The 23,409-nt window shown below is 49.5% G+C and overlaps 1 protein-coding gene across 7 annotated transcripts in view; it reads left to right on the top strand.

Annotated features, from left to right (window-relative positions):
• XPNPEP1 (X-prolyl aminopeptidase 1) overlaps nt 1-23,409 on the top strand; it is a 45,710-nt gene that overhangs the window by 16,647 nt on the left and 5,654 nt on the right. For 6 of the 7 annotated variants that reach the window (XM_036336047.1, XM_036336048.1, XM_036336052.1 and 3 more), the window contains 15 exons: nt 1,375-1,438; nt 2,552-2,656; nt 6,113-6,205; nt 6,529-6,672; nt 8,328-8,423; nt 10,511-10,592; nt 11,925-12,135; nt 13,912-14,001; nt 14,846-14,896; nt 16,090-16,148; nt 16,276-16,353; nt 18,403-18,474; nt 20,469-20,529; nt 21,996-22,065; nt 23,234-23,407. In XM_036336047.1, the coding sequence (XP_036191940.1) occupies nt 1,375-1,438; nt 2,552-2,656; nt 6,113-6,205; nt 6,529-6,672; nt 8,328-8,423; nt 10,511-10,592; nt 11,925-12,135; nt 13,912-14,001; nt 14,846-14,896; nt 16,090-16,148; nt 16,276-16,353; nt 18,403-18,474; nt 20,469-20,529; nt 21,996-22,065; nt 23,234-23,407 (1,450 nt within the window). The remainder of the gene's footprint in view (nt 1-1,374; nt 1,439-2,551; nt 2,657-6,112; nt 6,206-6,528; nt 6,673-8,327; nt 8,424-10,510; nt 10,593-11,924; nt 12,136-13,911; nt 14,002-14,845; nt 14,897-16,089; nt 16,149-16,275; nt 16,354-18,402; nt 18,475-20,468; nt 20,530-21,995; nt 22,066-23,233; nt 23,408-23,409) is intronic. The other variant, XM_036336051.1, reaches the window with a different exon arrangement.

The raw sequence follows: 23,409 nt of genomic DNA on the forward strand, positions 1-23,409 counted from the left end.
GTGCCTGCTGTTGCATTCAGCAATCTGAAATGACCTTCTTGGAATGAGGACCTAAGGCCGAGGGAGGTGATGAGACTCGACGCAGACCACTCAGCTGGGCCGGTAGAGGGCAGGTGTGGCGCAGAGCCCCTCATCCTGCCATCACGATTCTCTCTGCTGGCTCTTCTCTGGGTGGTGGGCTTGTCCGAGGATGTGCTGTGGCTGCCTTGGTGAAAGGGAAGCTCTCACTCACAGCAGGAGTGGAACATGAGCACTTTCCCCCCTAACATCACGGGCACCCCCTAACATGACTTAGGGTCCAGCCAGAAGCCCCATTTCCCATGAGAAGCATTCCTAACCCGGCCAAGTTCTTTAGCTTGGGAGAAACTACTAACAGGAGGAGGAACCACAGCTCTGTTCTGAAGTGGATCTGGGCCCTGCTATTGACCTGGCAGTGGGCAGGTTACTTAAAGATTCTGTTCTTCGCTCCGTTTTCTTGTTTGCCGTTGGTCTTATCCTGGAGAGTCCTTGTGAGGATGAGATGATGTGTCCTACGGGGGCAACATGGCAGAAGGCTTCAGAGTCCAGGCTCTGGAGCTGACAGCCCAGGTTCAAATCCTGCCTCTGCCACTTACTAGATGTGTCAAGGCAACGGCCTTAACTCCCTGTGTCCCATTGACTATTCCAGAAGCTGCACACTGTGGCCTCATACCCTCTGCCCAGGACTGAGAACCTCTGACTTTCTTCAGTCCCCACCCCTGTCCCTTCAGAGGCAAGGGATTGTCCTCTGGGGAGGACCTGGGTTTGGACATGACGTTTGTTTCATTTGCTAACGCCTCCCGGTTGGAGGAAGCGTTTCCCCTCTTTCCCTAACAGGAAGGGACAGGGTCTGTCTGCGTGGGAGCGATTGGTGACGCTACCTGGGAAAAGGGACACACACAGGAAGTGCAGAAACAAGCTAATACCCAGAGAGGTTTAAGTTAGAGAATTGCTGGCACTGAAGACAGAAATCCAGCCTTACTTTTCAGAAAAATAACAGATGCCTAAATGTCAGTGGCGGGAAGGGGGAAGACTCTTGGTTTGTTTTTTGAGTAAGATCTTGGTGAGGGAAGAGCAGTTTTGATCTGTTTCTCTGGATTCGCTTTGTTCTCCAGATGAGGAACGAGAGACAAATGGGAAAAGCTCTTTGAGCCCTGCATTAATTAGGGTCTTCTGTATCGTGCACTCATTTTTTTTCCAATGCTCAGCCTGCCTTCTAAGCAGCCTGTCTGTCCCTTGAAGGCAGGTGCCAAGGATTCGCCAGTCTGTGTAGTCTCTGTGGGCCTCGCACAGGGCTGAGCCCGGCGGCGCCAGCGTGCGACTGGGGTCCAATGCCTCGTCCTTTTTGTTTTCCAGAGTGAGTACATTGCCCCGTGCGACTGTCGGCGGGCCTTCGTCTCTGGATTTGATGGCTCTGCGGGTGAGTCGCTAAACTCTCTCTCTGTTCTTTCTACACTTTTGTTCGCCTCCCAAAAATAACTGGAACGAGTTTCAGCCTGCGATAAAGCACCAAGAAGAAAATGCAAACCAGACGTTCCCCATCGAGCCCCTGCAGAAACGTGCGAGTTCCCAGCATCCTCCAGCTCCCCGCGGTCCCCCGGGAGCGACCCTTTCCTTGATGCCGTGGCTTTTAGAGCTTTAGAGTTTTTTATTTAAAAAATGTTTTGGAACTTTTCTTGAATATAACATATCACTTAAACGGAAAATACCTGTGCCACCAGCACTGCAAATAATCCCCCAGCACCCCTAGCACCCCACCTTCGCTCACTGGTCCTGCTCAGTTCTCCAGGTGGTGGGCTTTTGATTTCTTCCTTTTCACTTCCGGTGTAAATGGCCAAGGTTAATGCTGAGCCTCATTGGTGCCCTGCCCTCACGTTCCCAAAGCTGTTGTGCCCTTGGGTTTTAGGGTGTCCCCATTTCAGACTCGCATCCTTAAGCGAGCTAGCCTCGGCAAGAGCCCCTCCCTCCCCGGAGTTGGCCCGTTGCTTCCTTTGATGTAAGTGCTTGTGTTGGTTGGCACTTAGGACTGGCTGACACCTCTGCCGGAAGCCCTGAGCTCTGCCAGGTCTGTGGGAACTGAAGGCAGGTGGAGGTGGGAGGCACACACTCCGACTGAGCCATCACGAACACTCCCGGGGGCCCGGGGGGTCTCCCACTCCTTCGGGGTATCTGGTGGAGTGGATCACTGTGATTGCTGAGCAGGAACCGTTTCTCCGTCTCATGGATTATGAGGCCATTTTGGCCTTAGATCCCAGTCTTCTGTTCTCCTGGGGTTGACTCATGCCACACAGGTACCAGGGTGCAGGCAGCCTGTTTCCTTCAGAGCCTGGCCCACAGCTGGCTCTGAGGGCTTTGCCTTCTCTTGCCTGGAGGCTGCCCTGGAGTGAAAGGCCACCTGCCCACTGGGTGGTGGGGGGTGGCCAGGCTGCACGGGAGCTGGTGCGCACACCGTGCTTGCCCGTCTGCTCTCATTCTGTTCAGCTCTCGGGCAGTTGTCAGAAACCTTTCTCATGGCCTCGTTCCCTTGCTCCAGGCACAGCCATCATCACAGAAGACCATGCAGCCATGTGGACGGATGGGCGCTACTTTCTCCAGGCTGCCAAGCAGATGGACAGCAACTGGACGCTCATGAAGATGGGTGCGTAGACACGTGGCCATCCCAACCTTAGTTGGCCAGGCCTCCTGGACCTTAACTCTCTTATGGGGTCATGGACGCTTTTTAGAATCCAAGGTGTGTTGGCCTATTTGGGCTGCCGTACCGAATGCCAGAGACTAGGTGGCTTTGACAACAGAACTTTATTCTCTCAGTCTGAGGCTGGAAGTCTGAGATCAGGGGGGCAGCGTGGTCAGGGTCTGGTGAGAGCACTCTTTCTGGTTTGCGGACTTCTCACTGTGTCCTTACATGGCTAGGTGCCTATCTTCTTTCCCTCCTCCAAAGCCACCAATCCTGTTGGATTAGAGCTCCACCCTTGTGACTTCATTTAACTTTAATTACCTCCTAAAACCCCTGCCTCCATATACAGTCACATTGGGGGTTAGAGCTTCAACATGCGGATTTTGAGGGGACGCAGTCCAGTGCATGGCACAAGGGAAACCAAGAAAATAGCATCCTTGTGTGTACATACCTTCGTGTGTGCAGTTTTGGAAGGTTCCGGTTCCGGATACTCATTGTAGTGGAGGAAACTGAGGGCCAGAGAGGGCAGCTGATGTGCTGCTGATCCCAGGCTTTGCCATGTGCTGGACGATGCGCCGGGGCCACTGCTCTTTGCTGCCTCGTGATTCGGAGTCAGATAAAGGTCAGGCGCCATTGGCAACAGAGGTGAGGAAGCTCTCCCGCCGAGCATCCTGGACTCGCCTCTGGCAGCTCAGCTTTGGAGCAGAGCCCAGGGCAGGAGCACGGGTCTGGGACTTTCATGGTCAAGTCACTCCACTTTCAGGGCTTCAGTTTCCTCATCTGCAAAATGGGGTGACAATAGTAAGTACCACATAAAACGGTGAAAATTAAAGAAATAATGTATGGAAAGCATAGAGTTCAGTGTTTATTGGCTAATAAGTTGTGCGTGTGTGTGTGTGTGTGTGTGTGTGTAAAAACTCTGGTTTTTCATTGACTTTTCCTTGCGTTAAAGTAGTCTTCAGGAACATGGTTTTAGAGCAGTGATGGCGAACCTTTTGAGCTCGGCGTGTCAGCATTTTGAAAAACCCTAACTTAACTCTGGTGCCGTGTCACATATAGAAATTTTTTGATATTTGCAACCATAGTAAAACAAAGAGTTATATTTTTGATATTTATTTTATATATTTAAATGCCACTTAACAAAGAAAAATCAACCAAAAAAATGAGTTCGCTTGTCACCTCTGACACGCGTGTCATAGGTTCGCCATCACTGTTTTCGAGGCTGTACAGAGGTCTCTTTCTCTTGAATTTGGAACTTGGAGAGTAGAAGATAAGGAGGGAAAGGGGGCTGCCAGGGCTGAGGGAGAGAGAAGAGGAGGCAAATACCTGACATTTCTTGTTTGATGTCAGAAGTAAAGGGGAAAGCAGACTCCCAGTTCAGGAAACAGAGGCTGTTGGCAGAGTTGAGTTGAGGTGACACCAAGATCCAAGCAGCTAGCCTACTGAGGGGTGTGTGTGTGCTTGTGTGGGGCCCACAGTCTCCATATACATAGATAATGTGTTGTTTATCTTAGGGAGGCCTGAGGAACATTTTTGTCCTGACAATGGATTTATAGATTTATTGTAATTCTCTCTCTCTCTCTCTCATTCTCTCTCTCTCTCTCTCTCTCTCTCTCTCTCTCTCTCTCTCTCTCTCTCTCTCTCTCTCTGACACACACATGCACATACACACAGGCATTTGGGGCTGTGGGACTATTATAAATGGACAGGCCACTAGGCCTCTAAACTGTTAATTGCATGCCTCTGTTAATGGCTCATGCACCCTTAATATATGTGTATATCTATGTGCTAGTGTCCATCTGTATTTCAAATTTGAGCAAAGATTAACTTCTTTATTTTGTAGAAAAAATAAATACAAATGGAATCTCTCATATTTCCTGCTTGCACCCAGTGGATCGCTTGGCATACCCCTGAGGTGTGGGCATCTCTCCTGGGGGCCCAGAGCTCCAGCTGTGAGTTCTGGGAGCACGCTGGGGGTCAGGTGACCGAGGAGCGATACTGTCTGCCCACTCCTTGAAGTGGGGTGTGGTGGCCTTGTTCCCTCCAAGCCCCCCTCTAGTTTCTTCTCTGAGACTTCTCTGCCCTAAGCCCCCCTTTCCTTAGGCGACTCTCCTGTTGGGAGATTCTGGTGGGTTTGATTGCTGAGTGATTCATCCTTTGGCTTTGCCAAGTATCTGTCTGCCACGGGAGGACACGATTTCATCCTGTGAAAGTTACGCTCAGGGCATTAAAGAAACGTCGTTCAAAAGTGGCTTGTGTAGCGGTTTGGAAAAAAATAGGAAAGAATCGAATAGCAAAATAACAACCCAGTCTCAGCTTCCAGGAAGTTTTGTAGAACTTATTCATGAGCTCATTTCCTTTTAAACCTTTGAACTTCCCTTCTGTGGTTACGAGGTTATCAGTGCTCAGTAGAGAAACTAGTAACGATAAGCACTGTTGTAGAATATGTGCACTTTCACTCTAAATATGCATATATTTTACCAAGTTATTAATTGGTTAGCCAAAGTCTGACTGAAACGTATATATCCCAAACATAGATGGCTTGGATGAAAGAAAAACTGGAATATCTTGAAGCTTCCTTGGTGTCCTAAGGGTAGTCTCTTAGAAACAGAAAGGCTGCTTTCTCTGGAGTTGGGAAGTCCCGGAGCCTGGTTAAGGACAGTGGTGTGTCCCCCTTGAGATCTCAGGAAAGATTTTTTTGCTGCTGAGACTCGTGCATAGCCCTCTAGTCAGGCCTGGTTGGGGACAGGCTCTGCTCTCCTCAATGCGGCCTTCCAGATGATGGGAGGGCCCTGGGGCATGTGTTCCCCTTACCTGGTGTGTGTTCCCCTTACCTGGTGTGTGTGTTCCCCTTACCTGGTGTGTGTGTTCCCCTTACCTGGTGTGTGTTCCCCTTACCTGGTGTGTGTGTTCCCCTTACCTGGTGTGTGTTCCCCTTACCTGGCGTGTGTTCCCCTTACCTGGCGTGTGTGTTCCCCTTACCTGGCGTGTGTGTTTCCCTTACCTGGTGGGTGTGTTCTCCTTACCTGGTGTGGGATGTAAGGGGAGCTCCCAGTCCCCAGCCTTCACCCTATCGCCACCCACATTCTCACCCAGTGATCAGCTTTCGATGAAGTGACTGCGGGCTGGTGAGATGATATTCACTCTGACACAGTGTTTCCCAGGATGCCACTTTCACCAGGGTTTTATGAGAATCCTGCTTCTTTCCTCCTCTCTCACCGTTACCTTACGCTTCCTTTACAGACCGTCTTACACTTCTCACAGCCTTCCTGCGGTAAGGAAGGGTCAGATTTTCCAGTCCTGCCAGTCCACCTTAGAGGCGCTCAGTGACGACCCTGCGGTCATGCTGTGCATCCTTCGGGGTGGGACCTGAGCCTGGGCCCCCTGGGACTTGTGTCTCATCAGTTCTTCCCTCTGTAGGTCTGAAGGACACGCCAACTCAGGAAGACTGGCTGGTGAGTGTGCTTCCGGAAGGATCCAGGGTTGGTGTGGACCCACTAATCATTCCTACAGGTGAGTGAGTGGGGGCCTTTCCACTCGGGGGAGGAAGTGGGCTCTCGGCGCCTCTCCGCCCTCCTTGCTTGCTCGGGGGCTGTGGAATATTTGTGGGCTCAGCACGACTCGACATCGCAGTAAAGGTCACGGTGAGGAGATGAATTCTGGCATTGAGGCCAGAGAAGGCCATTGGTGGTGAAGATGTCCTTTTATAGTTCTCATCCCGCACACCCAGCGCAGGGCCCCGGAAGGATCGCCTTTCAGAGGGTGCCGGGCTCTCCAGGCCCTGCTGCCTGTTCTGGGCATCCTGTTCATGGCTGGGCCGGTGTGCTTCCCCTCAGATTACTGGAAGAAGATGGCCAAGGTCCTGCGAAGCGCCGGCCACCACCTCATTCCTGTCAAGGAGAACCTGGTGGACAAGATCTGGACAGACCGTCCTGAGCGCCCGTGCAAGCCCCTCCTCACTCTGGGCCTGGATTACACAGGTCAGAACTGCAGCTGCGCCCAGCAGGGCCTCCCGCCATCGTCCCCTCCCCCTGTCCCCAGGTCTCCATCCCGGTCCTCTGAGTCAAAGTCAAGGCTGAGTGATGGGAGGTTTTTGCCCCGCCCTGGTGCAGTGGGGCATTTGATGAAAGCAAAAGCTTTATTTATTTCCACTGTTGCCACCTACTCACCACTTACTTTGTCAGAGTTTATTCTTGCAAAGCTCTTGGGGCAGACTTTGGGTGCCGCTAAGATGTTTGCTTATTTCGTTTTGTTTTTACCACTTAGTTGCTCACTGTCCCATAAGCTGTCTTATACTGGTTTCCAGGTGCCACTTCCTTTTCATCTGCTGGCATTTTGTGGGCTTACCTTCCCAGGCCCCCTGCCCTCTTGTACCTTCTGCTTCCCAGGTTTTGGGGTGTGGGTAGTGGCCTGTGTAATAGTGGTGGGTGAGGAGAAGATTCTGTGAGAGTTTGTAGGGATGAAAGTGTGGGTTTATGGGACAGTGAGCAGAGGGGAAGGCCTGGGAGGTGGGGCTGCTGGGGAGGGAGCCTTGCTGCAGACAGAGAAGAGAGGTGGAAGGGGGATGTCTGGAATGCAGGCAGATTGCCCAGAGGGGTCCTGGGAAGAAAGCATTACAGCCGGGACTCTCAGCCAAGTTTTAAATCACATTCCTATGCTGAGCTTCAAAGGAGCGTTTGGTTGTGGGGGCAGCCCCAGCTCTCTCTCCTTGCGATGCCCTCGCTGAGGGTATAGCAGATCGTGGGGGGATGGGTCCACTGAGGGGCCCAGGTCAGCTAAACATTTTCATCAGCGTATTTTGAATTTTTTTCAAAACTGAAGCAGAGGCTCTGGCCTATTGCTTGTGGGAGAGGGGAGAACAAATGTTGCTGGTAAAACTTTGGTTCAGCAAACATTTGAGTGCAGGAATAGCATGCGAGGTGCTGGGTGAATAGGACAGATGCCTATCCTGTGCACAGGTGGCTGTAACCAGAGTTACAAGTGCTGCTTGATGGTGGGTGATGGTAGTGGTGGTGGGGGGGAGGGGAGATTTAATCCTGGGAAGCAGCAGGGAGCCTTTATCCTACAGGGCAGGTGTGATTGGAAGCGGAGTCAGGCTGCAGAGGACCCCATGGTCCTAGCACCGACAGATGAGCCCTGCTGCTCCAGGAATGTAAGTGGTGGATGGTACTCCCCTGACCTCTGAGCCTGGATGAGTTCTCCCTGCAGGGGATTGTGTTGTCAATGCTCCCAGGGCTTCCTCTGTTGCACTGATTTTTATACAATAGCGCAACTAATGGCTGGTTTAATTGCCTGTCCTCCCTTCTAGACTTGTAAGCCCCGTGAGGGCAGGGACTGGGTGTAGCTCAGAGCTGTGACAGCAGTGATCAGCACGGCCCGGCAGATATCTATGCCTGGGAAGTTTGCTGCTTCATAGACATTTGCTGGATAAACACATGAGTTCGTTTTGCTGGCGAGGTCAACAGGTCTCTCGCGGGTCAAGTGGCCAGGACAGTCACACCTCTTGTGTAGGGCTCGATTGCAGGTTTCCGTCTGCTCACACAACACGCTCCCTGGGATGTGGCGCCGGCTAAGATTGTCTGGGACGCGGGTCCCGGGACTAGGGCTGGAGTGCAAGCCCGTGTGTTTTTTGCAGGCATCTCCTGGAAGGACAAGGTTGCGGACCTTCGGTTGAAAATGGCCGAGAGGAACGTGGTGTGGTTTGTGGTCACCGCCCTGGATGAGATCGCGTGTGAGTGCCGGGCGGGCATGTGGCCTCATCTCTCCTTTGGCTCTCTGGGAATCCGTGTTCTCAGGCCACGCAGCTCTCTGAGTGGCCAGGGAATACCGAGGAGACTGTGTCACCAAATGGTTATACATATGCCGAGTGGGATGGAGAAGGGGGAGGATGGGTAGCCTGGCCCTGAGCAGTGTTTCACCGAGGCCGGGGCCGAATCTGTGGAGGCGCCCACCTCTGGCCAGTTCCCCGGGACTGGGACTCCTGTGAGCGAGGAACTCTGCTCCTCACATTGTATACCTGTCAACACTCATGTCTCTCTACAGGGGACAGGTGCTGTCATAGGAGACATTTTTACTTTATCTGCTTATCCTGTGGTGCCCTAAGTTCTTTCCAGTGAGAATATTCTAGAACTATTTCTACCTCAGAAAACTTAGGAACTGAAAAAGGTCTTCGTGAAGCCTTTCGATAGAGTAGCAGTTTCTCAAGTTTTAAACCTTGAATGACCCGCATGTAATTATTCAGTACCTTCTGTTATCTCCCAGAACTGAAGGCATCTGTTCTGTCTGCCGTGTTCTGACCAGATTTGACCCAGGGTAGCTGAGAAGAGGCACTGCCTTCACTTTTTATTTTCTCACGAGTGAGAGCCCCGATAGTCCCCAGCCCCAAGCTTTGTCAACTGTATCAGTGTTTACATCCCGAATTAACTTCATAACCTCAGCACCCGAGAAGGTAACAGATAAAGCTAATTTCTCCCCTTTGTTACTAAAAAACCCACACATTCCGATTGTGGAAAATGCAGAGGAAGTAGAAAGAAGAAAAAAAAAATCACCAATAATCCTGTTTCCCAGAGATAATCACTTTGAACATTCTGTGCATGTATATTATTTGGTAGCTTGATTTTTTTAAATGTGTCAGTATACTGTAAGCATGTAAAAGCATGATGTCAAAGGATTCTTAGATATCCTAGCATGTGGTTATACCACCATTTACTTAACCGTTTCCCTAAAGATGACCTTTGGTTATTTCCAATATTCCCACGATTTTAGTATCATGCTTCCATCAAAATCTTGGTGCATCAAAATTTGGGTCTCAGTTTCTGATCATTTTCTTCCCCTTTCGGGTAGGCTTTTAGTGGTGGAATTACAGAATAGAGAATATGTGTATGGTGGGGCCTGGACCTACCTTGCCATTTACCTGCCAGGGAGGTTGTACAGGGGCATGTGAGTCGGCCCCTCGTGCCACAGTCTGGCCAGCCCAGGCACCATCTTTTTTTTTTCTTCTTCTTCTTAAAGTGCTAGTTTAGTCTGATAGACAAGAACTGTTGCCTCATTGCTTTACTTTGAGAAGCCGTTCTTTTAAAATAGCGGCAGCACTTTTTGCACCAGGTCTCGGAGCACTCTGGCCCTCAGGAGTGAGCATTAGGCAGCTGGAGGCCCAGCGACCAGAGCTGCGCTCTCTGCCTGTCCTTCTAGTTTCTCAGACAGCAGTGACCTCACCAAACCCCCTGAGGCTGGCTGTGGGCCGGTCTCTACACCCAGCGGCTGCAGGGCTAACCCCTGGGTGGGCCGCAGGCTCAGGTTTCATCGTGGGCCCCTCTGACTCATGCTTTTGTTCCTCTGCCGGGAAGCTCCGCCTCCGCGGGGCTCCGTGACCCTGTCCTGAGGGCCTCCTGGGTGGGTCTCAGTTCTGCACCCTCCTTGTTTGCCTCGGAAGGGAGACAGTGCTTGGCTCCTTCCCCGTTCGCTGGGAGTGCCAGAGGTTTTCTGCGGTCAGGCCTGGCGGGTCACCACCAGGCGGACCATTGCCCCTCTTTGTTTGAAGGGCATTTCTTGTGTTTTCTGACTAATAACTCCTCCATTCCCTCCTGGGGCCGGCGAGGCGGCAGCTTAAGAAACAGTTCTGGCGCCCTCGTTTGGCGGACACGAGCAACTGCAGCCCAGAGGTGGAAGCAGGAAGTGAGGTGTCTGCCTTTCTGAGAGATGCCGCTGAGCCCTTCCACTGCAGCCACAGCTCTCACCTCCCCTGCGAGGCACCCCTTCAAATGTCCCCTCAGGCGGGTGACAGGGACATGTTTGTTTTTGTGTGTGTGTGTGTTTTAGGGCTGTTCAATCTCAGAGGATCAGATGTGGAGCACAATCCGGTATTTTTCTCCTACGCAATCATAGGACTAGAGACGATCAAGTGAGTCTGCCCCACAGCACCTTGGAGCCCCAGTGTCCCCTTTCTGATTGGGCCCCCCAGCCTCTGCCTCACATTCTGCTCTTCCCCTTCCTGCTCCCTGCCCCTTCCCCCCTCTTGCCTTCATTAACAGCAGGAATTTATATCCTGCCTCTGTCCCAGATGATTTGAAATCTAGGAAAGTCTCCATAGTCTTATGGGATAAAAGAATAAGTAGGCAAGGACATCTGAACAAAACCAAGTGAGGTTAGTTCCCAGAATTCCTGCTGCAAAGTCTTGTTCAGGCCACACATCTGATTCCAAGTTTTCGAGCAGCCAGTGCAAGGGGGTGTAAGGCCCTGTTACACAATCCTGGGTTCACGTGCAAACAAACCCAGTCACTTTGGAGGTCAGAATGACGCTGGAAGACCCCTTGAGTCACACCTCCGCAAATCATAGTTGATCTTATAAAGTTCCTGCTGTTACTCTTCTATTGGGATGGCTTATTACATGCAGACAACATGTTTACTGAGTGCCTGTTATGTGCTAGGGCCTCTATTGGGTGCTGGAGTGAATGAGACAGACCAGGTCCCGGGTTAGAGTTGGGGAGATAGTGTCTCCTCAGGGGATTTGGGCACCTAAGTAGGGACCAGCTGGTCAGTCGGATGGATACAGGTGTTAGAGGAGGAGCCTGAGCTGGACTTGGGGTCAAGAGCCTCTTGGGGAGAGCAAAGCAGAGAGTAAGGGTTCCTGTGAGTTGGCTAGGTGAATGGTGGTGATCTAAGCGTGGGGAACAGCATTTCCGAGCCTCTGGGCAGGAGAGAGCACAGTGTGTGTGGAGGACCCAGAGGAGTCAGTGTGGTTGGAACATAGAGTGTAAGGCCAAAAGGTGAGCAGAGGCCACATATCCTGAGGGCCCTGTGGGATCACAGGGATCAGCCTTATAAATTATAAAGAATTCTGGCTGTGATAAACAGCATGGGAAGGAAGGCTGGAGGCAGAGAAACCATTTAGGAGGCTGAGAGATGCCAGTGGCTTGAACGAGGGCAGTGACTGGGACAGGCTGGAGCTAAAGCTGGACAGATTTGATAGGCTTTTAGGCTATTGGTCTAAAGAGCTTAAGGAGGGAAGGAAGGGCATTAAGGAAGACCGTGCCCAGGTCCTGGCTTGGGGAATTGGGTGGATGGTGACAGTACACACTGGGACAGTGTACACAGCCTGCAGAGCAGGACTTGGGAAAGGAATGGGGAGCTTGCCTGGTGTTGATTGCCAGAGGGCCGAGCCTGTTGCCTGTGGTCTGTGCTCCCATCCATGAGCCTTCCTCTTTCTGTGACCTCACCTGTGGCCCCTCTGCAGGCTCTTCATTGACGGTGACCGCATAGATGCCCCCAGCGTGAAGGAGCACCTGCTGCTTGACTTGAGCCTGGAAGCTGAGTACAGAATCCAGGTGCTTCCCTACAAGTCCATCTTGAATGAGCTCAAGGCTCTGTGCACCAGCCTCTCCCCGAAGGAGAAGGTGTGGGTCAGCGACAAGGCCAGCTACGCTGTGAGCGAGGCCATCCCCAAGGTTGGTAGCCCCACTGAAGCCCAGATAAACTCTGCCACACTCCACGGGCCAGCCCCTTCCCACTTCTGAAGCCCAGATAAACTCTGCCACACTCCACGGGCTGGCCCCTTCCTACTTCTGGCATCGCATAGCCTTTTGTCTCTGAAGCAGAGGTCGGTCAGGCAGACCCCCCAGGACTGGCTGTCGGGTCGGAGCCATCCTGAGAGTCTCAGGGCCCTTAGAGCCCACCGGGTCCTGTGCCTTCTGGAGTGTGGTACGAAAGACGGTCTTAGTTGGTACACATTAATACTTTGGTTTATTTAAAGGTATCCGCTTTCAAAGTGTTTTAGTGTGTGCTAGGAAAAATATAACCAGCATGTGATAGCGTGATATAAAGATTATTTCTTAAGACAAAGTTGAGTTTAAGAAACTAAGTTGATTTAAAGATAGTTTAAAGAAAAGCTTTAAGGAAATGAGAGAGCAGTGGGTAGGCAGCCAGGGTAAGAGCTGTGCAGGTGGTATGAGAAAACCTGAAGTTTGGGGAACATAACTCCACCCCCAGCCCCCCAACATCTTATAAGTAAGAAGACCTGAGGCTCAGAGAAGCTTTGGGAATTGGCAACTTGCCAAAGGTCAAATAATAGTGGTAGCCCTGCCCTCAACTGAGCTTCTGCTGGGCGATACCTGTCCCTTCATTTTAATTGGGGCCCGGGGCAGGACTGGAGTCCAAACCACCTGAAATGTCACCATTCTGTCCTCCCTGGGCCTCTGGCCGCCAGGTGGCCATTGACAAGCCCAGGCTTGGGCCTCTAGACCTGGCTTGTCATCACACCCCTGCCACCGTCACACTGTGAGCCACTCAGTTACCCAGAGCTTTTCTTCCTTGACTTAAGTGGGGATCACGCCTGCCTTCTCTCTGTGTGAGAGAATAACAAGAGTGGAGGGAGCAAAGGCCTTTGAGAAGCTCTGTGCAAGTGTGAGGTGGTCCTGAGCCCCTCTCCCTATAACACAGGCTGGATTCAAACTTGTTCTCAAATGGGGAAGGGTTTTCCCTGCCCTTCAAGGTCAGACCATGAATAATAGTACTGATGTGTGAGCCCTGAGTGAGAAGGGGAAGGAGCAGGAGCCCTCCCTCATCAGTCATGTGTGTCCCCAGACATTGGAAAAAGCCTCCTTTGTGCAGCAATAAAGGGGTTATTTCAGTCTAACCTTGATCCCTTAGGGAACTCTCACCACAACTATGGAAGCTTGAAAAGCAATATCTTGCTGATCTGGCAGCCAGCAGTCTCAAAGAGCTCAGGGTGTAGGTGATAGAAACGAAATACCTTGTTTGATGTACTTCATCTTTTTTTAAAAAAAAACAACATATTTTTAGTGATTTCAGAGAAGAAGGGAGAGGGAGAGAAAGATAGAAACATCAATGATGAGAGAGAATCGTTGATTGGCTGCCTCCCGCACACCCCACACTGTGAATCGAGCCTGCAACCCAGGCATGTGCCTGACTGGGAATCGAATCTCGACCTCCTGGTTCATAGGTCATTGCTCAACCGCTGAGCCATGCCGGATGGGCTACTTCATCTTTTTGATGAGCTCACAAGCCCCTTTCATTATGCTCAGTCATCAACCAATAGAAGCAGGTCCTTGGATCCCATGGCTTGGCCAGCTTGAGGGGGTCCTGAGTGGAAGCTCTTCCAATGGTTTGTCTGAAGTGTGGTGTGCCAGGAGAAGAGGTGGTTGCCTTGGTCTGGGTGAGGGGAGCCAACCTTGATCTCCCATCCTACTGCCCTTTGCCCCTAGGAGCATCGCTGCTGTATGCCTTACACCCCCATCTGCATTGCCAAAGCTGTGAAGAATTCTGCCGAATCAGAAGGCATGAGGCGAGCTCATGTGAGTAAGGCAGCCTGTGCAGAAGAGGGGATGTATGGTGGTCCGAAGGCCCAGCTCCTCACCTGCTCTGTGGCCTTGAGCTTGGCACAGGCTGGAACCTCTCTCAGCCTTCTAGAGTTAATGAGAGAATGAGATAAAGCACTTGATGGGCTAGATCTTGACAAACTATAACGTACAACACAAAAAGAGATATTGATGATGATAGTTTAGATCAGCCGTGGGCAAACTACAGCCCGCGGATGCAGCCCGTTTGAAATGAATAAAACTAAAAAAAAAAAAAAAAAGACCTTACCCTTTTATGTAATGGTATTTACTTTGAATTTGTATTAGTTCACACAAACACTCCATCCATGCTTTTGTTCCGGCCCTCCGGTCCAGTTTAAGAACCCATTGTGGCCCTCGAGTCAAAAAGTTTGCCCACCCCTGGTTTAGATGATGGTGATGATGACGAAGATGAAAATGAAGAAGGCGAAGCCTCTTAAAGGGCCCAGGCTGTGTTTCAAAGCCAACGGAGGGTCTAGAAAGATTTGGGGCCCAGAGATAGCTTTTGACAGTGGCCTGTCTTTTCTGGCCCCAGTAGGATAGGAGGGAACCTGCTGAGGGGAGCTGCGTGTGCTCTGAGGGGGGTTCTTCCTTGCTGTACCTGAACTGCTGGACAGCAGAGCAGCCTGTCCCTGAGAGGGGAATTGCTGCGGACTTGTCACAGGAAATGCACGTCGAGCCCCAATTGCTGACGGTTTGTGCCCTGCAGATACAGCCCTCTCTGTATCCTGTTAGGACTAGGTTCTGAAACTGCGATTTGATTTTCAGCAATATTTTAAAAATGTCTCTATTGTTTGCACAGATTAAAGATGCTGTTGCCCTCTGTGAACTCTTTAACTGGCTGGAGAAAGAGGTTGGTTTTTAGTCTTTGTTTAATAAATGGATACAGATTGTCCAGGAATTAATATGTGTGATTCTGACCAGGGCACCTTCTGTGCTCTGGTGTTCACGGTGTCTAAGATCTGGATCTGATTTCAGTCCTCTCTTTTAATAGTTTTTTTTTTCTTTCTGGAAATTTGCTCTGTGTGTGTTTAAAAATTCTTTGTTTTATTTTTTTATATTTTACTGATTTCAGAGAAGAAGGGAGAGGGAGAGAGAGATGGAAACATCAATGATAAGAGAGAATTATTGATCAACTGCCTCCTGTACACCCCATACTGGGGATCAAGCCCACAACACAGGCATGTGCCCCAACTGGGAATTGAACCATGACCTCCTGGTTCATAGGTCAATGCTCAATCACTGAGCCAAGCCGGCCAGGCTCTTTGTGTACATTTTGAACATTAATTTAAGCCATTAAACTTTTTATGTTAATTCCTGCCCTTTCACTCCCCGTGGTGGACAGGAGGATTGTTTCTTTGTGCTATTATTGCATAATATCAGATTCCCTTTAAATATTAAAAGTTCCTTAAATTGGAAAAAGAAAATATCATTCTTATTGCCACCAGTGTGGCTATTTTTCTCTCCGCTGGCTATTGTTCATCTGTGTAAATCATTTTCACACAATTCTCAGTATGCAAATAAGATTTTGTTTTGTTTATTTTATTTACTTGGCATCATAGTGTGAGCATTTTCCATGTGCTTTGAGGCTTTTAAGCAATGATTTAAATGGAGACTGCATTTAGTGGCTAGACTGATTTAATTACCCATTCCTCCTATTTCAGATGTTTAGATTGTTTTGAATTTTTTTTTTTGCTATTATCAGTAACCCTGTAATAATATCATCATACTTATCGTTATTATTTATTTTGGATGACTTTCTTAGGAGGGGATGCTTTAGAATTTGTTAAACTTAGATGCATTATGTTTTGGGAGGTGCCAGATGTAACCCTGAGGTATAAAATAGTGAGTGGAAAAACTAGATAGAAACCCTTCACCTTGGATGGCTTTGGTGAGAGCCTTTGGAAATGCCCTCCTCGTTAAAGACGAGACCTAATCTGCGTCCTATACATTGGACAGTGGGACATGGGAGCTGAGGAAGAAGTAAGCTCTCAGTATACCCTCTTTAATATGGAGGAGACACATGGACGGTCACTTCCTTGTTAGGTGCCCAAAGGTGGCGTGACGGAGATCTCAGCTGCCGACAAAGCGGAGGAATTTCGCAGGTAAGGGTCTGTGAGGGTCCCGGGAACCTTGTGCTCATCTCCTTGGCGAGTTAAATGAGGCTGGGAGGGCCCTGATTCTCGCACAGGAACAAACTGCCACTCTGCTCCGTGTGTCTTTCTGCTCCAGGCAACAGGCTGACTTTGTGGACCTGAGCTTCCCAACGATTTCCAGTACGGGACCCAACGGTGCCATCATTCACTACGCGTAAGGCCGCCGAGGAGCCCGCTGCCTGGCTTTGCGGCTAATCCTGCACAGGGGCTGAGCAGGGGAGGCCCCGTGCCCACCCCTGTGTGTCCCCTGACACTGTCCCTCTATGGGCAGTAAGACCTTAAGGCAGCCGTGGGCTAACTACGGCCCGCGGGCCGGATCCGGCCAGACCGTACCCTTTTATGTAATGATGTTTACTTTGAATTTATATTAGTTCACACAAACACTCCACCCATGCTTTTGTTCCGGCCCTCCGGTCCAGTTTAAGAACCCATTGTGGCCCTCGAGTCAAAAAGTTTGCCCACCCCTGCCTTAAGGTCTTATTTCCTCTAAATGCCCCAGTCTCTGCCTCTGGGAACCTCGTCTTAGGCCAGTGATGGCGAACCTTTTGAGCTCGGCGTGTCAGCATTTTGAAAAACCCTAACTTAGCTCTGGTGCCGTGTCACATATAGACATTTTTTGATATTTGCAACCATAGTAAAACAAAGACTTATATTTTTGATATTTATTTTATATATTTAAATGCCATTTAATAAAGAAAAGCCAACCAAAAAAAAATTAGTTCGCGTGTCACCTCTGACACGCGTGTCATAGGTTCGCCATCACTGTCTTAGGCTCAGATGTATGGCATTGACGGTCTCCACGGGTAGTCAAACGGTTGTCCCTCCCTCCTCTCTGAGGCGGCAGAACCTGTGTTCAGAGCCCTTGGGTCTTGATGATTAGAATTTTTTAGTGTGTGTGTGTGTGTGTGTGTGTGTGTGTGTGTGTGTGATTCCCTATAATGGCAGCTTTCCCTGATGCACTAGTCCTAAAAAACTCCATACTAAAAAAGCTTATCACTACGTTGTGGAACACCCTGTTATTGATGGGGAAGTAATCAGCACCTCCTTTTCCCTCTCTGTGGGCTTGAAGCCTGGCACCCCAGCATTGGGGATTTTACCAGGAGACCCACCAGAGCCCATGGGCCAAGAGCCGAGCATCCCTGCCAGACAAGAGGGGTGCTGCTAGGTTCAGGGTGCTACCCTGGGGCACAGGTCCCCCACCCCCTTTTTGATCATTCCTTTTCGAGTTTCTGGTCTTGGGGCAAATTCTGAAGCTGTGTGTAGGAGCTCGTCACAGATGTGATTGCACAGTTCTCTCGCATGCATGCCTCTGTTCCAACATTAAAATGTCAAAAGGACTCCAGCTTTTGTCTTATGTTTCACTTAGGTGATAAATTTCCTGGCTGGACACTATCCTAGAATTTCCAGATAATTAACACATTAAAACATTTCAGAGCAAGGGTGGGGATTTGCTTCTCCTCCTTCATTGCCAAGGAGGGGGTGGTGCTTGGAAATAAAGGAGCACCTCTCTCAGCGGCAGGGTGGAGCCCTGGACTGCTCCCATCCCTTTTTAGCATCTCTCAGGGCAGTGACGTTATGTGGAAAAAAGCACGAGGAAGTGAGATCACTTTTTAAAAATACCTCATGCTCATTTGAAAAAAGTGCTGCGGCATAAGAGCATCATGATCCATCCCTTTTCACAACAAAAATCCCTTGTAGTTTTTCTCCCAAATGGAGCCATTCACCTGCCTGTCTGGTGGTCTGAGAAGCAAGTGGGGAGGCACCTGATGGGGTGAGCACTGTGGGAGGGACATGGAGCTGAGACAGGGGCTCACACCCAGAGATAAGCGACTCTAGGTTCTCTCTGCCTACTTTTCAAGACTCTAGTTTGGCCCTGTTGTGTCTATGGATAATTATTTTTGTATCTTTTACAATGATCTCACGAATACCTATTTTGTTCCAGACACAAATGGAGATAGGCATAAAGAAGTATGTTATTCTTCCTTTTCTTAGTTCTTTTTCTAGTTGGGGAGATAGGTTGACTGGGTCTTTAAATAGTGGAAGTTTAATATTAGTTGGAATAATTAAGTTATTGGGCAACTTACTTTTAAAATATCATTTCAGACTTACTTATGTTGTAAGAATAGTATGAAATGTGCCCTCCTCCTGAACTTAGCAAGTGAGTACATTTGTGGAATAATTCATTTTTTATTTACTTCCATAGGCCGGTCCCTGAGACGAACAGGACCTTGTCGCTTGATGAGGTATACCTCATTGATTCGGGTGCTCAATACAAGTAAGTGAACTGGGGCTGTTCCCTTAACTAGACAAAGTGTGAATGCAAGGATGGTCCAATGTGTAGAACTCCACTCTGTTGAGTCAAGGCATTTGAGTAGGGGGACGAACCAATCTCCAGCCGAGAGCTCAGCTGGTCATCTCATTCTGGATCGGACGTTAATGAAGTCTTTCCCATGTCTTTTTTCTTTTCCTCTCTAGAATAGTTTATTAACTACATATCAGTTTGCTTTAAAGAACATATAGCTATGATTTTTTAAATCTAATTTTGTTTTATTGTTTAAGGTATTACAAATAGTAGTACATATGCCCCCCCCCCCCCAACCTCCCCCCTAGCCTTGCCTAACCCCCAGGTCTTTCCCATGTCTTGTCCTGTTTTTCACCCCTGGTTGACATAGCTCAGTTGTGACTCTCTTCCACAAAAGACTGTTTGACAGAAACATTAAGCCCTTGGCCGGAAATTGTTAAATACTAAATAAATAACTGAAAGCGAGCTTTCAGAACCACTGCAAAGTCTTCTGCCCCCGCCCGTGAACTTCCTGCTGTCTCCCTGGCCTTGCAGCGGTCCAGGGCCTTGGAAGGGAGGGCATGACTTTGAATGAATGAATGAGAAATGAAGGTTGCCCCTGAATTTCTGAATTTCCCTTTTCATGTCTTGCTGCTTTCATCGTCATCCCTTAGAATAGTTTCTCAGAGGAGAACTCAAAATTTGGTTGGATCTCGATGCAGAACCCATGAGAAGGAGCTGGAATAGGTGGTGTCTGCAGTAAGAGAGCAGGAGCAAGGCCTTTTCATGGTCTATTCCCCACTGCCACTGGGACCAGGGCTGATGGAGAACCTTATTAAATGAGCTCAGCCAAGTCCATGGAGACCACAGCCTAGCCTTGGGTGTCAGTAATAGCAGCCTAGCACGGAGGGCATGGGATGTAAACTCTGGTTTGCTTTTACATTTTTAGCAGGACTCAGGAAGTTATCCTTTCTGTGTCAGGGCTGTGGATTAGGATCTTCAAAGAGATGCATTTGGGTATTTTTATGTCAAACTTGCTGTCCTGGTAAGAGGAATTGGAGTTTGCTGTCATTTGCTAGAAACAGGCTCCTGTTTACTTTAACCCCCTGCCTTTCTTCATAATCCCAGCAGTGCTGTCTCCCATGAAACAGTCCTCACATTGTAGACCAAGAGCGTGGGAGTCGGGGCCTGAGTTCGCTCCCACTGCATTGGGCCATCCTTGCATTCACACTTTTAATACATTTTAATACATTCACACATTTAATATGGGTAACAACTTTATTGAGACATAATTCACACACCACACAATTTACTCACTTAAAGTGTACAATTCATGGTTTTTAGTATACTCATCGAGTTATGCAACCATCACCTCAGTCAATTTTAAAACATTTTCATCACCCCCCAAAAAACCCCATTCCCATTCCAGACTCTCCCATTTTGCCCTCCCCAGGGAACCACTGCTGTGCTTTCTGTCTCTGTGTGTTTGGCTATTCTGGACATTTCACATAAGTGGAATTGTATGGACCTCTCTGTCTGGCTTCTATCACTTAGAATAATGTCTTCAGGGTTCATCCATGTTGTAGCTTGTGTCAGTACTTTATTCCTTTTAGTTGCTGAATAATATTCCATTGTATGAACACAGCACATTTTGTTTATCCATTCACCAGTTGATGAACATTTAGGTTGTTTCTACCTTTTGGACATTGTAAATAATGCTGCTATGAACATTTGTGTATAGATTTTTGTGCGAATGTATGTTTTCATTTCTCTTGGGTATTTACTGAGAGGTGGAATTGCCAGGTAATAGGGTAACTCAAGGTTTAACCTTTGAAGGAACTGGAAACTGTTTTTCAAAGTGGCTGTACTATTTTACAAGTTCAGCAGTGATACATGAGGGTTCTAATTTCTCCACACCCTTGCCTGTCTCATATGTGAGCAAAAGCTTATTTTGACTGAAAACTAACTTGCCCTTTTCTTTTGGAAAGAGATGGAACCACAGATGTGACCCGGACGATGCATTTTGGGACCCCTACGGCCTATGAGAAGGTAAGGTGGAGCAGAAAACCCGAGGGGCCCTCTCTGCTTTCTTAAGAAGAGCATTGTTTTATGAAAAGGGATTGTATAAATAAGTAAAAATTATGTGTGGGATAGTAAAATAGCCCATTACTGTGGAGTCAGGCTTATCTGCTTTATGACATCCAGTTAATTAATCATTAGAGAACTTTTAAAAGCATTCTGTCTGCTAAGGTCAGAGCAGCTCAGATTCAAGTTTAAATGGCTTTGGCCTCGAGACAGGAAATCTCTTGGGGGATGGGAGTGGGTTACTGAAATCCATGCTTTTTATAAACAGTATCTAGATTTTTTTTCAAGTTCAGCGTTTCTGTGTCTGGGCTCATCTCTCTAGGAACCCTCGGCAGTGGCACACGCTGCTCAGGTTCTGGTCTGTCTGTCAGGAGAGGAGGAAGCAGCTGTGAGGTAGAGAGAGGTATACCAGGAGTCTGGAGACAGAACTTCAGATCCTGTCTGCTGCCTTTTGGCTCCATGACCTGGAATGAAACACTTAGACCGTCCATAGACACGGGGATAAAAGCACCCGCCTCCAAGGCTGGTCGGGAAGGTTCCATCAGCTGAGCAAGTTCCTGGGTCCCAGTCACTGCTCAGTGCATGTTGGCTGAGTCTCTGAGCGAATCTCCCAGGGGAACCCCTCAGGAAGTTTATCCTGGGAAGGAGGGTTTTCTGTGATGCACTGGGGCAGGTTTCAGTTTTGGTCCCTTGCCTTGTCTCTCTGTAGGCACCAGCACCTGAGAAGAGTTTGACCTTGGGTCCAGATACCCTTGTGTATGACTCTCCTTGTGCTGTGGGAAGGGCCCCAGACCAGATTGAGGAGTGTGGGGTTGAGTCCTGACTCTGAACCTTAGTGGCAAGCCCCTGACCTTCCAAACAGCCCTCTTCTTGTCCAGGCACTAGGGATTACCCCAGGTATAGCAGGTGGTAGGGAGCCCAGAAGTTGAGGCAGGATTGCCTGGTTGAGGCCAGGTGCTACCACTTCGGAACTGCATGGCCTGGCTGCTCCCCCCGGTTTCTGTGAGTGTGGATGACAGTAGTGCGTGCCCAGGCAGGAGATGTGGGATGAAACGTGGTGTTTAGCATTGTGTCTGGCACAGAGGAGCAGCTCGGTAATGTTAGCTCATGTCCTCAGCACTGGCTGTTACTTTTCCAGTCTTCCCGAGGCTCAGATGACATTGAGGTTGTCCGAATGCTCATGATAAGGGGAAGACCTGGAGGGGGCCATCTCTCCCATAGTTCTTTGCTGAATTTAATTCCAAGATTTTCTGGAAAATTGGTTCCAAGGCCAACGTTTTTTCCACCAGACTTTTTTTTTTTTGCTTTGATCTTCTGTGTGGTATTGCTGACAAGTGTTCAGAGGCCAGGCTTTCTGAAGCACCAGAAAACCACAGGCCTGCGTGCCCGTGCCTGCTCTGCAACATGCCCCCCTGGGTTTTCTTTGGCAGGAATGCTTCACGTATGTCCTCAAGGGCCACATAGCTGTGAGCGCAGCCATTTTCCCAACCGGAACCAAAGGTAGGTGGTTCCTTCTGTCACATGGCAGCCTTTTCCCATCCAGGTATCAAACACATCTGAGTGGAAGAAAAGAAGGGTTTCTCTCTCAGTGTCAGCCCCCAGCCCACTTCTGGCCCAGCCAGGGCACAGGGTGGGGTGCTGCATGGAATGAGTCTCCTGCACCCACTGACTGAGCTCAGAGGGGGCCTCCCAAGAAGTAGGCATGGGATTGGCCTGGGGTCAGCTGTATGCCTCACTCCTGACCATGAATGGTGTTGGGTGACAATGGATGGTGTTGAGTGACAATGGATGGTGTTGGGTGACACGGGCTGCTGGCTTCCAGGAAAGGTCAGCAGGGCATGAGTCTCAGGGCCAGTGGACGTCCATGTAGCCTCCTGCTTGCCCTTCAGCTCTGGGCCAGTGCGTTCTTTCAGGACACGTGTTGGGGTTTATTTTACTGGGCCCCTGACTTCAGATATGTACCTCCTTGCTGAGGGTTGGTGGGCAGGGCCCTGAATGGGGAATGAACAAGACCTGAGCCTTGAATCTGCTTAGGCTGGGCCTGCGCTCGTCTGCCTGGGGGTCGGTTTCCTCATCTGTCGTGCCTGACTGCTTGCTTGAGTCTGGTTAGAATCTCAGCTTTGTAATTCTAAAACCTCAGGGTCCCAGAGCTGGGAAGGGAATGTCCACGTTATCTAGTGCAGCTCTTTTTTTTTTCTTTTTTTAAAATATATTTTTATTGATTTCAGAGAGGAAGGGAGAGGGAGAGAGAGATAGAAACATCAGTGATGAGAGAGAATCATCAATCGGCTGCCTCTTACACATCCCCACAGGGGATTGAGCCCGCAACCTGGGCATGTGCCCTGACTGGGAATCAAACCATGACCTCCTGGTTCATAGGTTGATGCTCAACCACTGAGCCACACCAGCCAGGCTCTAGTGCCACCCTCACCAGCATCCCAGACAGATCCTCCAGCTTCAGACTGCACTGCCTGGCTGGGGAGCTGCCCTCCTCAGGGGCTCTCATCATTAGTTCTTCCCTGTGCTGGGCTGAAATCTGAACCCTCTAGTAACTTTTACCCCTGGTTTCTGTTTCACCTTCTAGGGCCAAACATAACAGGCCTCTTGGCTAAAATGTTTTGCGAATTGAAAAGTGCAGGTATCAAGTGGTTCTTCATGTGTCTTTCAGGCCACCTTCTCGACTCCTTTGCGCGCTCAGCGTTGTGGGATTCGGGCTTGGATTACCTGCACGGGACGGGACACGGTGTGGGGTCTTTCCTGAACGTTCACGAGGGCCCCTGTGGCATCAGTTATAAAACGTTTTCCGACGAGCCGCTGGAGGCGGGCATGATTGTCACTGACGGT

The sequence above is a fragment of the Myotis myotis genome, unplaced genomic scaffold (assembly GCF_014108235.1).
Source record: "Myotis myotis isolate mMyoMyo1 unplaced genomic scaffold, mMyoMyo1.p scaffold_m19_p_15, whole genome shotgun sequence".
In the NCBI taxonomy this organism is placed as follows: Eukaryota; Metazoa; Chordata; class Mammalia; order Chiroptera; family Vespertilionidae; genus Myotis; species Myotis myotis.